The sequence below is a fragment of the Eucalyptus grandis genome, chromosome 6 (genome assembly GCF_016545825.1).
Source record: "Eucalyptus grandis isolate ANBG69807.140 chromosome 6, ASM1654582v1, whole genome shotgun sequence".
NCBI lineage: Eukaryota > Viridiplantae > Streptophyta > Magnoliopsida > Myrtales > Myrtaceae > Eucalyptus > Eucalyptus grandis.
The window spans coordinates 42497179-42512166 of NC_052617.1; the positions used below are offsets into that span (position 1 = coordinate 42497179).

A 14988-nucleotide genomic window follows, 5' to 3' on the forward strand; every position below is an offset into this window, starting at 1 on the left:
AGTGCACTACAATGACATTAAAAGTTCGTTTGAAAAATCTAAAAAAGAACCATAAAATGGAACAAACCAAAAATAATATCCCAAATTGATGTATCCGTTAACTATCAACTTAACAATTTGATGGAAAAATTTAATAAAAATTAAAGGATAGTAGATATGTTATATGAATATCAATTTAAGATTTTTAATGGTGTACCAATTTACATATTCTAGAAAGCAGGGAGAGAACGGGAGGAAGACAGCATCACGTGGGCAAATTCAGGGGCCGGTTTACCAGTCGACACTTTGGGCTTGACAAATCATCAAGCAAGTGTACATCACGTAGGGATGATAGTGGGTTGGGTCTTATAAGCCGCTACCTGCGCTATATGGTACGGGTTGAGAGGTCATGGGAACGGGCACGGGACGAATTTGGCATTTATCTTGCAGGTAATCCGAATTCCGAACTTAATGCCTATTTTATTAACATATATCTCCTACTCTTTTAAAAAATATAAGGTCACTTATGTCACTATATACACCCAAAAAGAAAAAAAGAAAAACGGACTTGTGCAACGCACATTTTCTTTGCAAAACTCATTGTTTCTGCTCCATTTTTTTTTTTTTTTTTAATGATTTATAGAACTTGTACGAGGATTTCGAGATTGAAATGGTTGCGAGATTTGGATTTCCACGACAGAGAGCTTGTAAATCACTTTTTTTGTTGGGCTATTAGACAGTGACCCCTTTTCTGCAAAAGGCTTCAATTTGGGCCTTTACCTTCTTCTCCGGATATTTTGCTTTTCCTTGGCATTTTAGACCATAGAGCACAAAAACATACATTACTTCATTTGAATGTGCAAGATAGTTCGAAATCACAATCTGTCTAATGACTTCGTCATCTTTTTTTTTTCTTTGGGATGAACAGTGCGATAATCGAGTTTAAAAGTTATTTAACTTTTAAGAAACTACTTCTAAATAAACCAAGGATCAAGATAAGATTTTCAGCAAAAAATTCACGATCCTCAACCAGCTCAATAGGCTTCATCTCAATAAGTTGAATCCCTTTGAAAAGTTTCATTTTCAATGAAAATTTACAGATTTTGTTGCGAGGGAAGAGAAGTCGAGCTCGTTAGATTAGTAATTGAAAAAAAATATGAAATTTTGGACTTGGGAGTAGTCTATGTTGGCCTCTCTCGTCTTGGCCAGTATGTTGTTTCTGAGGCATAAGGGAGGCATGAACTGCTGGCGCGATTCCAAGTTCTAGCACAAATTGGAAAATGATGATGATTTTTGGATTATATTTATTTTGCACGAGGAACATTTTTTTTTTAACGGTTGCTTTTATCTCAGCCCAAGTATGGATCGAATTAGGGGGATACAATTATATACAAGGTAAATGCAGTTTTTGATAAAGAAATGGGAACAACCTAAGCCTTAGGAATTCATTTGTTCCTGCCTCTCCATATTGGACAATTAATCGACTAATGTGTTTGTCGGTCAATTGATCATCTTTGCCATTGAAAATAATGAAATTGGGAGTGTTAAATTATTTTGGGTGAGGTATAGTGTCAATCCAATCATATTGTGGCTTCCTATATATTAATTTAACCATTCTTATGTTGGTACCTAATTGTTGTAATATGAGTCAAAGTAATTGATTATGATTATCAACTTGCCTTCTTGCCCCTAGGTACAGGGTAGATAGGTAGGGTAGATAGGTCAATAAACTTGACAATCTTGGTACTAGGTTCAAGGTTGATATAATTTTTTAGGCCTCTGTAAAATTATTGGGTGATGAGATTACTTGGCCTAAATTACTTATGATGTTCAATTTATTGAGAGTTAGAGGAATAGCCACCTATTGGATCAGTATGAGTTGATTGAATGTTCTGGGCCTCAAGATAGCATTGTGGATTGCGTTAATGGCCATCTGACTTGATTACATCAAATAGATGTCTAATGATGTGATTTGCCATCTCATTTTGCTACTCCTCGAACAGCCTCTTCACGGTGGCCACAGGTAGGCTCGATGCTAACTCCATTGCTCGCTCTTCAATAAGGTGTTTCGGGATGTTGACATTCCCACATTGACTTGTCTCTTCCACTGCTGGAATTGCTAAGGTCTTGCTAGGTTGGGTTGTTACTTTCAGCATGATCAGGTTTGGTTGGTTCCTTGCTGTAATGATTGTACATCCTCAAAGCGACCACACTGATCTTATCAAGCGTGCAAAAGAGATGTTTCACTGAAATTTGTATAGACGACAAAATGCTTTTTACTAAATATCATTTTTCGATTTTATTAAGACGAGACAGGTTTTGTGGCGATACAAAAGATGAAATATCATAGACACATAAAGAATCGATAGATAGATATACTTCAACCAAATTTAGTCGATGTTAAAGTACATAATATTCTGTCGAAATTTAATTGACAACAAAGTAAGATAACGACAAGACACAACATCGGAAGTTAATTGATGACAAGTATTTGAAAAATATATACCAAAATTTAATCGATGACAAGATATCTATAAACCACTGTTGTGACTATGACACAAGAATTGAAATATAACAAGATTTGTTTTGTTTTTATTTTTATTTTTTATGCATCGGTCTCTTAAGAGTAAAATGTAATTATTTAAAACTTAGATACCAATAGAGATTACAAACAATTATATTGACTCTACTATCTTGACGATTTCACGAAATCCACTATTTCGAAAGTTTATACGATTCCACTATCTTGAGGGTTGTTTTATTTCATTACGCCGACGGTCGCATTCGAGATTATTGATTATATTTTTTGTCAATTCCTTTAAGCTGTTTATTTATTAAGTCGTTAATAAATTTTATTTATAAATCATCAAATTCTATTCTCATTAATTCAGTTTATCACATATCAATAATAATCATAAGTTGGTTTTCTTGACGTAAATATCATTCGATATTTTTCGCGAAAGTAACTTTTCAGATGTTTCATTTTTCTTGAAATAAATAAGGGAACGATGCGATTACGTGAACGATTGTTCCTCAACTCCTCTTTTCAGCAACACGCAACCCCCGGCGGACGTTGATGTCGAAACTCATCCCCATCCATTTCACTCGCTCCACGTCACCTTTCTCGGCAAGGTGAAAAAGAAAGCCACATTCGTTATATTCTATTAAGGGGAGCTAAATTTTTTTTTTTTTTTAAAACGTGAAAAACAGCCTTTTTCCCAACGCCACGTCATCTTAAATTAACACAATTCGAGGCCCCGTCCCCTTTCGTTCTTGCTTTTTTCCTTTGTCTGCTTGTCAATAATTGTCTCCAAGAGTGCGGCGACCGCGCCCAAAAAAGCACTCGAGAAATGACCATTTTTTTAATTTTTTTTTAATCGTCTAATTTTCGGATGGAACAGGCCACGTCGTTCTGATCTCTCAGAGGGATGGACGACAGCGACGCCACGATAATTTGAGAAAGGTTGGTGCGGACTGCGGAGGCGTCGTGGCCATCGTGGACCCCAATCTTTCAAATTCACTGGTGGATGCGACGGTTCGTCTGGCCCACCGCTTAGATGCCCCTCGGTTGCTGGCAGGACAAGAGAAGTCAAGTATTTTTTGGCGGAGACGGAACCCAGTCAATCATTTTGACGTTCCCGATCCCAGAGTACGATATGCATTAATATATTTATAGATATTCATCTCGTATTTTTTTTCTGAAATTCGAAAAGAATCGGGCTAGAAAATTTCACCTGACTAATTAAAAAATGGGGAGCTAAGTGCATATCCTTCTAAATACTGAGGATTATTTTATGTTTTCAATTCTCCGCCTCCTGAGAGAGAGGATCTTTAGTTTCGGATATTGGGTTTGATTTAGAATAAAAATCTGAGAAGAAATTAGAGTTAGGATTTTTCTTGCTAAATTGAAGTACTAGCATCGTAATAACAGTTAAAATTTATTTCGAAAATTCGCATTGTAAAATATATGTTTATAGCGTTATTTGGAAAAAAAGTGGGAAATAAGAAGAAAAGGTTGTCTGGTAATATTTGGAAAAGACGGGATAACTGGTGACTGCCTTGCCGCCCGTGGCTCCCTCCTGCTCCGCCGTCCGCTCCCAGTCGCGGCCGCGGCGACCGCATGGGCCGGAGCCGAAGCGAGAGGCCTAACCGTTGCGGAGCAGCTCGTCGTCGCTGATACGCAGCCCCCGCGACCGGACGGACGGACGGCCATGGCTTCCTGGAACAGCGCTCTGGTAAGTCCCTCTCTCCGACGAGATAATTCCGTTTTTCCGACCTCCTCCTTCGCCTCTCTTCTTTCGCGTGGATTTTTTTCTTTTTTCTTTTGGTCGATCTGATGACGTTTCCGTGTGCTTCTGGTCCGGCGATTCCGACAAGGGGATGAGCTCTTTAACGATCGGCGAGCGGCTGTGCGCGTTGGCGATACCGCTCCTCGGCTTACTCGAGGCCGTGTTCGTGAACATCTCGCGCTGCTTCGTCTCCGACCGTCCCCAGAGGCACTCCTACAGCCTCGACGAACTCTCCCGCATCGCAAAGAACACGCCATGTCTCTCTCTCTCTCCATCCGTTCCTGTACTGTCGTTGTATGACGAAGGATTAGCCGGAACGTTGAACTGATTGAGCATCGTTCTGTTGTGTTTCTTTTCCTTCCGCTGCAGTTTCCGTCAACGAGATCGAAGCGCTGCTTGAGCTGTATAAGAAGTTGAGCGGCTCGATTATTGACGACGGCGTGATCCACAAGGTGATGTAGCATTTTTGGGGCTTTCCTCGCCGTGTGAGTTGTGGAGTGGCTGAATATGTGGAGATAGCAGCACAATCAGTTCCACAGAGATTGATAAGCTTAGGCCTATAAATTGTTGCTGCTTATCCAATTGCTTACGGAATTTTACAAAGAGAATTGCCTAATTAAAGAGCGAGAGTAGTTTATGGTCTGCCAGGAGCAAGTGCAAAGATGTTCAAGTTGTTATTGTAATCACCATTATCAGTGTTCTGACAAAGTATTAGCAAGTTGATCAAGTGTGAATTGGAGTTCGATCTACTCATCTATAGTGCTTCATTTTAAGAGTGATTCACTTGCCGATTTTACAGGAAGAACTGCAGCTGGCGCTGTTTAGAAAGGCGGTGGGCAAGAATCTTTTCCTGGACAGGGTAATTCTCGTTTTGTTTTTATGTCAATCGGGGCAATTTTCACTCAATCAGATTCATAGTGTCCATTGGATTGATTTTTTTGACAGAGCCACATCAGGTCAACTTGAAGAGTTCTTTCGGAAATAGAGGGGAAAATGAAAACTCGCGAGCAAATCGCCACGAAAATGCTAAATAAACAGTATCTGTTTTGACAGAGGGAAGGGGCCGGGATTATGAGTGATGAAAATCTTTTTTTTAATTTTGTCATTATTTGTACTAGAGAAACAATTAAACAGTAATTTCTTTTTTCTGAAGTCTCACACTTTTTCTAATCACGAAATAAAAGTAAGAGAAATTTGTCTACTTAATGGTTGGTTGCCGTCAATAGCCAACATGTATTCCTAAATTGGTGTTGCTTCGGCTCAGTAGACTTCAAATGCTGTGGCATCCTTCATTTGTTTTTTCACTTAATTCGTAGTTCATAAGTTAGCTAGTTTAAGAGGTTGTCCTGTTGGGTATCTTCTCTTCACACTGTTTATGCCTCCTATAAATGTAGCCGAGGCAATCCATCTTGGTCGTGTAAACTCTAAGCTGCCCTTGGTGCTCTTGGGTTTCTTTGGATAAAACACAAGTTATTTTTTGTTGGACTTCATCTATATGAAACACAAGTTACCGAGAGCTGCTGCTTGCTTCCCTCCTTTACTTTTGCAGTCCTTTAAATCCTTTACTAACCTTAAAATGGCGAGCAAGGCTCTCATTCAGAAGCTGTTGGTGGCTTATTCCTATTATTATGTAACTCATTGGGTTTATTTCGTGATAACCTCTGTAATTTAGGTTTTTGATCTTTTTGATGAGAAGAAAAATGGTGTTATAGAGTTTGGGGAGTTCGTTCATGCACTTAGCGTCTTCCATCCCTGTGCCCCTGTGGAAGACAAAGTAAACTGTGAGTATCCAGCTGGCACTTTGTTCATTTTGTTCTGTATCCGTGTGCTCCTATAGTTGATATCTACCCTGCATTTGCAGTTGCATTCAAGTTGTATGATTTGAGACAGACCGGTTATATTGAACGGGATGAGGTAAGTATCAGAATTGATATGTTCAGACTGAAGATGTTCATGCTGGTTCATCTATCTCAGGGACCGAGTATTATACTTTTCTGAATTACTTTTATAGTTGCATCTCCTTAGACTTTCTCCTTTGTTTTTTCCCCCCCACCCCCCCAGGGGGGTTGTAGGAACTGTGCTTATTCCTTTCTGTGTAGTTTCTCATGGGTTCCCCAACATTAATCTTAAGATCTCCTGGTTGCTTATGCTTCGAACTGACCTGCTAGTTAGCTATGCATTGCGTGCACATGTTCAGGTTAAGCAAATGGTGGTTGCCACTTTACTGGAGTCAGGTTTATCCGTGTCTAATGAAGCCGTTGAAGCTATTATAGATAAGGTGAAAACTTTGTTAAGGATTGACGTTAGTATGCCTATGTGTAGGATTGGGTTCCATGAATGTCTGTATTTTTTTCTGAACTATGCAGACATTTGAAGATGCTGACATAGACAAGGATGGCAAAATAAATAAAGCAGAGTGGAAGGCTTTTGTTGTTCGGCACCCAACGCTTCTGAAACATATGACTCTTCACCATTTGCGGTAAACCACCTTAAAGTAGCGTGTCTCTGGAGTGTTTTGTTTTCATTGAGTTGATTATATACGGGATTAGCCATTTACTGATACTTATATATATTTCTTCAACCTTACTGAGGTTGCTATTTTTCTGTTTTTGGCGCTTCCATTGAGTTCGGATTTCTTTGTTTGGTCATCCTCAGGGACATTACTACAGCATTCCCTAGTTTCATTTTCAACACGGAAGTTGACGAATGACGACTGACAACTGTTCAACCCTCTTGATCAAGAAGAAGTAAGGTCGTGAGACTGTTGCAGCCGCATATTTACATGGGACGGCAAGGGACTTCCAACAGATTACTTTTCATCTCAGAGAAGAAGGCTCTGATACTGACTTGACGGCGGCTCTACAAATGCTGAGCTGCTCTCGATAATGCATTTCCCTCATCAAGCTTTAGCTCTCAGATCATCCTTGGGATGAGGGGCACTCGTCCAATCTCCTTGGCAACAAACTACATTGATTCTTGTACTTCCATCTATCAACTAATCGATCAGTCAATAGCTTTTTCCTTTGCCCTCCTCTATTTTGTTGCTGTATAGACCGTCGAATTAGAAGACATCTGAGGACTTTTGAATAGATCTCACAGGTCTCTTTGTGTGCAACATGGGACATTAGCTTTTGCTAATCATTGAACTACAACGGCTTTATATGTAGTACTACAGGCAACCGGCAGAAACGCTTAGAGCAATCGCTCGTCACGGAAGGAAAAAGACAATCCGAGAGAGATGGCAATTCCCATAGAGCACCGTGGTTCTCCAAACAGTACTATCAAAGTGAATCGAACGCTATCGAATGCTAGCTATAATATGCACGGCATTAGATTTTCCGATGAACACATCGGAGAAAGATTGATTTTTCTCAAGCGACTTATTTTTTTTTCACCTTTGAATTTATTAATATTGGCAGCACCCATCCTTTCTTTTCTTATTTAACCCAAAACATCTATGTAATTTCAGATTTTGTAACTTCTTTTGGGAACACTTACATATATACATGCGCGTATATATATATATATAATTTTTTTTTTTGGGTGTTATTGCATTTTGGGGAAGTCCCAAATCGTCTGGAACATTTGACAATTGAAAGCCAGGGGCTCTGAGCTTTAACAGTAACAGTAGTTCTTTTTATTTTTTTTTTTTTTTTTGGGTCTAAACAGTAACAGTAGTTCAAGTAGAAGAAAAGATGGAACCTCCGTAAAATTGTTTCCACATCTCCAGCTTCGGTTCTCTCGGGGTTCTCCAATGGCGATGAGGCGGTTCAGAAACCGGTCCAACACCCCGCTCATCCATCGCTTCACCTCCCCTCCCTCTCCTCCGCCGCCCCATCTCCTCCGCCGCCGCTGCCGCGGCGACCACCACCATTCGGCCTCCTCCAATCCCAATCCCTTCCGCGGCGTCTCGGTCCCGTTTTCTCGCAGTCACTCCACGATGATCCCGCCTTCCAAGTCGCGCCTCTACGCCTCCTTCTTCTGCACCCTCATACGCCTCTTCTTGACCTGCGGCAGGTACGCCAAGGCCATCGACGCCTTCGCCTCGATGCGGAGCCGCGGGATCGTGCCCGACTTGGCCTCGTGGAACCGGCTCATCCACGGGTTCAACGCCTCCGGCTTGGTCTCTCAGGTGAGGGTTCTCTACTCCGACATGATCGACTGCGGTGTTGCTCCTAATGTCTTCACGAAGAACGTGGTGGTCCACGCTCTGTGCAAATTGGGGGACGTGAATTCGGCCCTTGAGTTGCTTCGGAGCGATTCGGATGTCGATACGGTGACTTATAATACGGTCACGTGGGGATTCTGTAGGCTGGGTTTGGTGCGGGACGGTTTTGGGTTGTGCTCGGCGATGGTGAGGAGCGGGATTAGCTCGATTCTTGTACTTGCAATATATTGGTGAAGGGGTTTTGTGATATTGGGATGGTTGAATATGCTGAATGGGTCTTGGAAAATTTGGTTAGCGGGGGGACTAGCAGGGATGTGATAGGTTTGAACATTTTAATTAATGGTTATTGCAAAGGTGGTGAGGTGAGTCAGGGACTCGAGTTGATGGATGTCATGAAAGGGCGGGGTTTGTTGCCTGATATTGTTAGTTATAACACCTTGATCAATGGGTTCTGCAGGGCCGGTGATTTTGTTAAGGCTAACAGCCTTGTTGAAGAAATTTCTAGGATTAGTACTACACAAGATGGAGAGGGCTGTGGGGATTTGCAAGCAAATCTCATTACATACACTACACTCATGAGTTCGTACTGTAAGAATAAAAGCCTTGACGAAGCATTCTCCTTGTATGAGGAGGCGGTCATGAATGGGTTTTTGCCTGATGCTGTTACTTATGGTTCGATTGTGAATGGCCTGTGCAAATGCAGTAGGTTGAGCGAAGCAGGGATTCTCTTAGGAGAGATTGAGGATATGGGGATCGATCCTAATCCTATTGTGTTCACTACTCTGATTGATTCCAATCTGAAGAATAGGAAATATGTGGATGCTTTTGCACTTGTAAGCCAAATGGTAGTCCGTGGAATTGTTTTTGACGTGGTTGCGTACACTTCTTTGATGGATGGGCTTTTCAAATTGGGCAAAATTGGGGAGGCAGAGAAGCTTTTTAGGACTATGATGAATGACGGTCTAGTTCCGAATTACATCACCTATTCTGCATTGATCAACAACTGGTCCAAGTTAGGAGATATGGATGTAATAGAACGGACACTAGAAAAGCTGGATAATGAAAATATTCCAACAAATATCATTACATATACTTCCATCATATGCGGCTACATTAAGAGAGGCATGTTTGATGGAGCTGTTAGTATCATGAAGAGGATGGATCAGCTAAAAATATCGCCAAACATATATACTTATGCTGCTCTAATTGATGGCTTTTTTAAAGGAGGTAGACAAGAGGTTGCTCTTGATCTTTACAGTGAAATGAAAAGTAGGGGTTTGGAAGAAAATGAGTTTGTAGTTGATGCTATCGTGAACAACTTGAAAAGGGAAGGAAAGATGGAGGAAGCTGAAGAGCTCATTAAGGATGTAATATCTAGAGGACTGTTGCTTGATCGAGTGAATTATACATCTTGGATGGATGGCTTGTTCAAGGTAGGGAAGGAGTCCGATGCCTTAAGGCTCGCTCAGGAAATGATGGAAAAAGAAGTTGGGTTGGATGTTGTTGCATATAATGTGTTGATCAAAGGTCTTTTGAAGCTTGGCAAAGATGAACTGGAATCAGTGTTTGCTGAAATGAGAGATTTTGGTTTGACTCCAGACCATGCTACATACAATACGATGATAAAAGCATGTATTGAGAAAAGGAACTTGGATAATGCTCTCAAACTTTGGGATGACATGGAGATCTCAGGTTTAACTCCAAACCTGATTACATATAACATTCTCGTGAAGGGACTATGTGAAACTGGCCTGATAGAAAAAGCATTCTATGTGGTAAACAAGATGTGCAACCATGGTTTATGCCCTACCTTCACTATGTATAGGGCTTTGCTAGATGCATCTTCAAAAGGCAGGAGGGCCGATGCAGTTTGGCAAATGCACAAGAAACTTTTGGGAATGGGCCTTGCACTCAACCAGGCAGTGTGCAACTACCTCATAATTACATTTTGCAGGCTTGGGATGACCAAGAGAGCCACTTTGGTTTTGGAAGATATGAAGAAAAAGGAAATCCCATGTGATATAATTACATACAATGCCTTGATTCTTGGGTATTGCAAGGAAGCCATCTGAATAAAGCTTTCGCTTTATACTCTCAATTGTTGGTTGAAGGGGTTTCTCCAAATAATGCGACGTACAATACTCTTATGGGTGGTCTGGCATCTAATGGTTTGATGAGAGAAGCAGATGAATTATTCGGTGAAATGAAAAGAAACGGCTTACTTCCTGATGCTATGACGTACAACACTTTGATCACTGGCCATGGTAAAGTTGGAAACAGAAAGGAGTTCATGAAACTCTATTGTGAGATGATAACTAAAGGCTTTGTTCCGAAAACCAGCACTTATAATGTGCTTATTAGTGATTTTTCTCAGGTGGGAAAAATGGAACAGGCTAGAGAGCTGATGAAAGAGATGCAAGCGAGGGGTGTGTTGCCTAACTCTGCAACCTATGATATTCTAATTTGTGGTTGGTGCGAGCTTTCTAATAAGCTGGGGCTGGATAAAGTGTTGAAAAGGTCATACAAAGCAGAGGCAAAAAGACTACTAACTGAGATGAATGAGAAAGGATTTGTACCATGTGAAGGTACCCTCTCTCATATTGGTTTTTCCTTTTCAAAACGTGGGAAACAAGTTGATGCCAAAAGGTTTTTGAAAGAATTTTACAAGTGGAGGAGTATAGATTGAGTGGACCATAAGCAGTTGAGTAGATTCACCATATTCTGGGGCCATCGACCTCTTCAGTGGCTTGGACAATCTATATAGCAGGATAAACATCAGCTTCCATAGGGTATGCCCTTCGGTGAATTTACTTTTTCTGTTCATCTCATCTTTTTCATTTTTTACATAAATGCTATTGCATATGCATATATTTTGGGCTCACCTTTTTCTTATTCATTTTGTGAGTTCTGGAGGTGATTGCAGATTTTGAGGTTTTGAATGTATGTGCAGCAGCAAGTGCTTATACTTGTGTTTTTGCATGTGCTTGGGCATTCAAGCAGAAGTCCCTTTCACTAAATCTATTTGGACATGTCTTCTGCTGCTGGATGATTTCTTTTTTCTGTGTACTGACCACCTTACCATTAACGTACAATATATTCATGAGGATGTCCATACCTATTGGAATATCTGTCATCTGTGTGCGCTCTGCTGCAGAAGCATTCTTATAGCTGTTGAGTGAATTATGAAAATCTTCGTATGCATCTTCAGGCAGTTAAGAGGATGCTAACACTAGATATTTGGATGCAGAACAGAAACAATCAAGAGTTGCGTTTTCCTTCCAATCTTTTGTATAGCTAGTGCCTCAACAATGACTGCTACTTCGAAATGAAAACTATAAGAGATGTTGCTCAGCTGGGGCTCAAGTAGGAGCATGAACACTGGGAAGATCACCATCCTGAATATGATAATAGCAAGCAGTCATGTAGCCTTGTATGGATCAGTCTTCTTAGGTGATTCGTCCTTGTTCTGTTGAGAAGATTAAACAAAGGAATTCTTACTGTGGTGTGGGTCAAGAGAGGAGTTCTCCATTTCTTTTGTTCATCCTGAATACCCACCTTTTCCTTCTGCCTTGTTGCTCTCTCCAACTTATGACCAAGGCAGCCTGACTGTAATTGATTGAAAATTCAAGCTATCTTCATTTCCCGAGGGAATTATTCCTGCTGTAGCTACATGAATAGCCATTCAATCCCTTAAAAATCTGACTTCGTTAAATGTCTTCCCCTCTAAGCTCTTGAGATCCTTGAACTCTTTTGGTGAAGTGTATCCATTGTAACTTAAACCTCTTTCTTAAGCTTGTTTTGTGCATAAATTGTAACTTAACCACCTTCCTTTATTCTATTTATATTTTGCCTTCGGTTTATCTTTCCCCTTTCCCTTTTCTGTAGTTTTTACTTGTCAGTAGGGAAGTCAGGTGTGCATCTAGGTAGGAAAGTGAATTCTTTTGGATCTGATTTCCAGGAAGTATTGAGGTTTTGACTGAGTGCTTGTGACTGGAAATGAATCAACAGTCAGCTTAGGATTGCTTATTTGCATCACATGAATGCTGGTTGCTATGGCATTGGAGTCTAGTGTACTTTGCTGCATGAATCTCGCAGAGTTAAATTGCATAAGACTGGCTCTGGTTTTTAATTCATTTGTTTTCGTTATGTAGAAGAAGTTTTGTAAATCATCAACTCTGTTCCAGCCCAGACATCTGCAGATGCTGATGCTACTTTGGATGTGAAAATGGGTGTGGAATTAAGAAAGAGCAATGTTGAATGGTACATGCCTTAAGTTTTTTTTTTTGGTCAAATACATGCCTTAAGTTGTTTGTTTGTTTGTTTTCTCCCAAAGGGTTAAATGAAGGCCTAAAGTTGCTAGAACATCCTTATTATGGGCCTATCGCACTAGAGGTGCAGAATCTAATTGACTCTCCCGTTCTAGGTTCATATCTGTTCTTGAAAATCGAGTGCATCATACTACTAGGCATCAGAGATCGCTTGATTGAAGAAGTTCTTCATCCTTCAGTTTAACTACAAAAATGCAGATGCAACTTCAGCTCTTGCTGAGGACCTGCTGAGATTAGTGCCACAAAAAAGGTGTTTAAACATACCTCAGAATTGAAATTAATGCAACTGTGGTAATCTCTCTCTCTCTCTCTCTCTCATGCCCACATGTGTGTGCATGTGTGTAAATACATGTTCCTTTCCTGCACCCTTTGTTATCAGCTGTTGATACGTTTTAACATATTTCTGTTGTATCAGTCTATGATTGGACACTTTCTCCGAGCTGCTGGTTTGGAAGCCATTGCAACGGTGAACACCATCACAACAGGGTGGCAATGTCCTACTATAAGTCTGTATGTTCTTTATACTTAGTGCTTATAATTGAATAGCTCTAAGCTGTGAACTAGGAAGAGTGTGCTTGTTAGAATTCATTATGTGTGGAATGATTGGATGAAGAGACCCATGAAAATTCACCCTAAACTAACCTGAAGTTTGTTTGGCAGATGTCACTGAAATCTAATGTACAAACCAAACTCTTAGTCACTGGTAAGTTCTTAACACGATAGTTGCATATTCATCTCATTGCAATAGTGCGACGAGATATTTCAAAAAGAAACCTCAAGTAACTAGTGTTGTGCCAAAGGAAATTTTAAATGGGGGGCAGAGAAGATGTATAAACAAAGTATATACATTTATATGGATGAGAAGTTTTTCTATTGAGGAAGCAAATGACAAATGACCCCGTGAAGTGTGATATTAATAGTCACTGGTTAACTTATTCATTGATAGTCTTGTCCTTCCTCTCCATGCAAACATGTTTTTGCTTGTGTGTAACCAACTATATTGTAGAAGATCTTTGCCTTGGTAGAACAGTGTTAGGTAGCTGGCTGGGGTCTGTTTTGATCTAAGAGTCTGTGGCATTCATTTCATCATCTGGAGAATCCTGAGACCTCTGTGGCATTTGACACTGTTACAAACAAGAATTGGCATTGGCAGCATGAAGTGAATGTTGGTGAGTGATTACCCCGAACAAATTGGTACTATATCAACATCGGTTTGAAAGGTACATCTCACTATCTCAGGTTAATTGCACGTTTGTCGTTGCAGGCATTTCAAATTTGTTTGGATTTGGAGGACGCAACTCGCTGGTGGGCTTTTCAGCATTTAACCCTTGATTATGCCGCTATTGTTGCAAATAACCTGAATAATTCATCTCGTTTGTTTGAGATCCCAGAATTAATTTCTCACTCAGAGCTGCCTTCTGCTAATTGTCTAGAGTTGCTGTAGACCTTGCATGTCGTCACAGGTAATCAGAAATTAATAATTGCCACTTCCAAATCTAGGGGAAGAACTTTTTATGCCTGTTCTATCTTTATCACTGGAAGCTATTTACTAGTTGTAAAAGTTATGCTTCATCTTTGGGTCTTGTATTACCAAAGGATTGGCTTTAGCTTATCGTTATATAAGTGATGAGTTATGATCATGCAATCGTTACATGATCTTATTTTGTTCTTGGGGTGATGGAGGGGTATCTTTCCAGAAGTGACTGTTCTCTTTCATTTGGAATGACACATTACTGGTAGTGAAGCAGTCCCGGCATGGGATAGGGCCCCTGGCTAAAATGAACTATCTGAGGATGGCACTCTTTCTTGAAAGAAGCAAAATGGAGATTAGGGTCGATAGGTTCTGACTGGTTTGTAACATTGGCAATGACCACTTGCACACCCAATTCACAAGTGATTTTTCGGTAGCACGCAACTCAGCAAATGGTACCAGAGCGCAATTAAAAATATATGTACATCTATACGAAAGTTAAGATTTGCAATAATCGGCAGGAATAGAGAGAATCCTCTTCTGATCGAATTTAAGCCTTCTCCACTTCTTATTTAATCCCCTTTCACTTTAGTCGTTCCACCATGAAAAATACTTCCAACGAGGCAATCCTATTCTTCCTTTTCTGGGTTTCATGTGTTCAGAAAATACTTTATATATCTAAGGGAAAACACCCAATTGTCTTACCGTTTACATTTGTTTTCATATTGCCCCCAACAAATGAAAGAAAATGAT

The 14988-nt window shown here is 40.3% G+C and overlaps 2 protein-coding genes across 19 annotated transcripts; both read left to right on the top strand.

Annotated features, from left to right (window-relative positions):
• Nucleotides 1-3800: 3800 nt before the first annotated feature.
• On the top strand, nt 3801-7417 carry LOC104449960 (calcineurin B-like protein 9). 2 transcript variants are annotated; one of them, XM_010064304.3, is made up of 9 exons: nt 3819-4214; nt 4357-4525; nt 4638-4720; nt 5068-5127; nt 5941-6049; nt 6130-6182; nt 6466-6546; nt 6635-6747; nt 6924-7417. In XM_010064304.3, the coding sequence occupies exons 1-9, from the start codon at nt 4191-4193 to the stop codon at nt 6976-6978; spliced, it is 747 nt and encodes a 248-aa protein (XP_010062606.1). In that variant the 5' UTR covers nt 3819-4190; the 3' UTR covers nt 6979-7417. The 2 variants fall into 2 exon arrangements, 1 of the variants encoding a protein (XP_010062606.1); XR_005552121.1 differs by lacking the exon at nt 6924-7417 and having other exon boundaries at nt 3801-4214; nt 6441-6546; nt 6635-6703.
• Nucleotides 7418-8262: 845 nt separating this feature from the next.
• Nucleotides 8263-14404, top strand: LOC104449961 (pentatricopeptide repeat-containing protein At5g14770, mitochondrial). 17 transcript variants are annotated; one of them, XM_039315391.1, is made up of 5 exons: nt 8263-8400; nt 8894-11225; nt 12588-12696; nt 12860-13055; nt 13180-14404. In XM_039315391.1, exon 2 carries the CDS (start codon nt 9012-9014, stop codon nt 10506-10508), a length of 1497 nt encoding a protein of 498 aa, XP_039171325.1. In that variant the 5' UTR covers nt 8263-8400; nt 8894-9011; the 3' UTR covers nt 10509-11225; nt 12588-12696; nt 12860-13055; nt 13180-14404. The 17 variants fall into 17 exon arrangements, with proteins under 17 accessions (XP_039171325.1, XP_018731582.2, XP_039171319.1 ...); XM_018876037.2 differs by lacking the exon at nt 8263-8400 and adding an exon at nt 11684-11886 and having other exon boundaries at nt 8660-11225; nt 12770-13055; XM_039315385.1 differs by lacking the exon at nt 8263-8400 and adding an exon at nt 11684-11886 and having other exon boundaries at nt 8660-11225.
• The last annotated feature ends 584 nt before the right edge of the window (nt 14405-14988 follow it).

Excerpts from the sequence above, each read along its gene's own strand:
- LOC104449960 (XM_010064304.3), top strand. The coding sequence starts at position 4,191 with ATGGCTTCCTGGAACAGCGCTCTG. Across the intron at positions 4,526-4,637 it reads CATCGCAAAGAACACGCCAT|TTTCCGTCAACGAGATCGAA; the intron begins GTCTCTCTCTCT and ends CTTCCGCTGCAG. Across the intron at positions 6,050-6,129 it reads TGTGGAAGACAAAGTAAACT|TTGCATTCAAGTTGTATGAT; the intron begins GTGAGTATCCAG and ends CTGCATTTGCAG.
- LOC104449961 (XM_018876034.2), top strand. The coding sequence starts at position 8,691 with ATGGTTGAATATGCTGAATGGGTCTTGGAAAATTTGGTTAGCGGGGGG.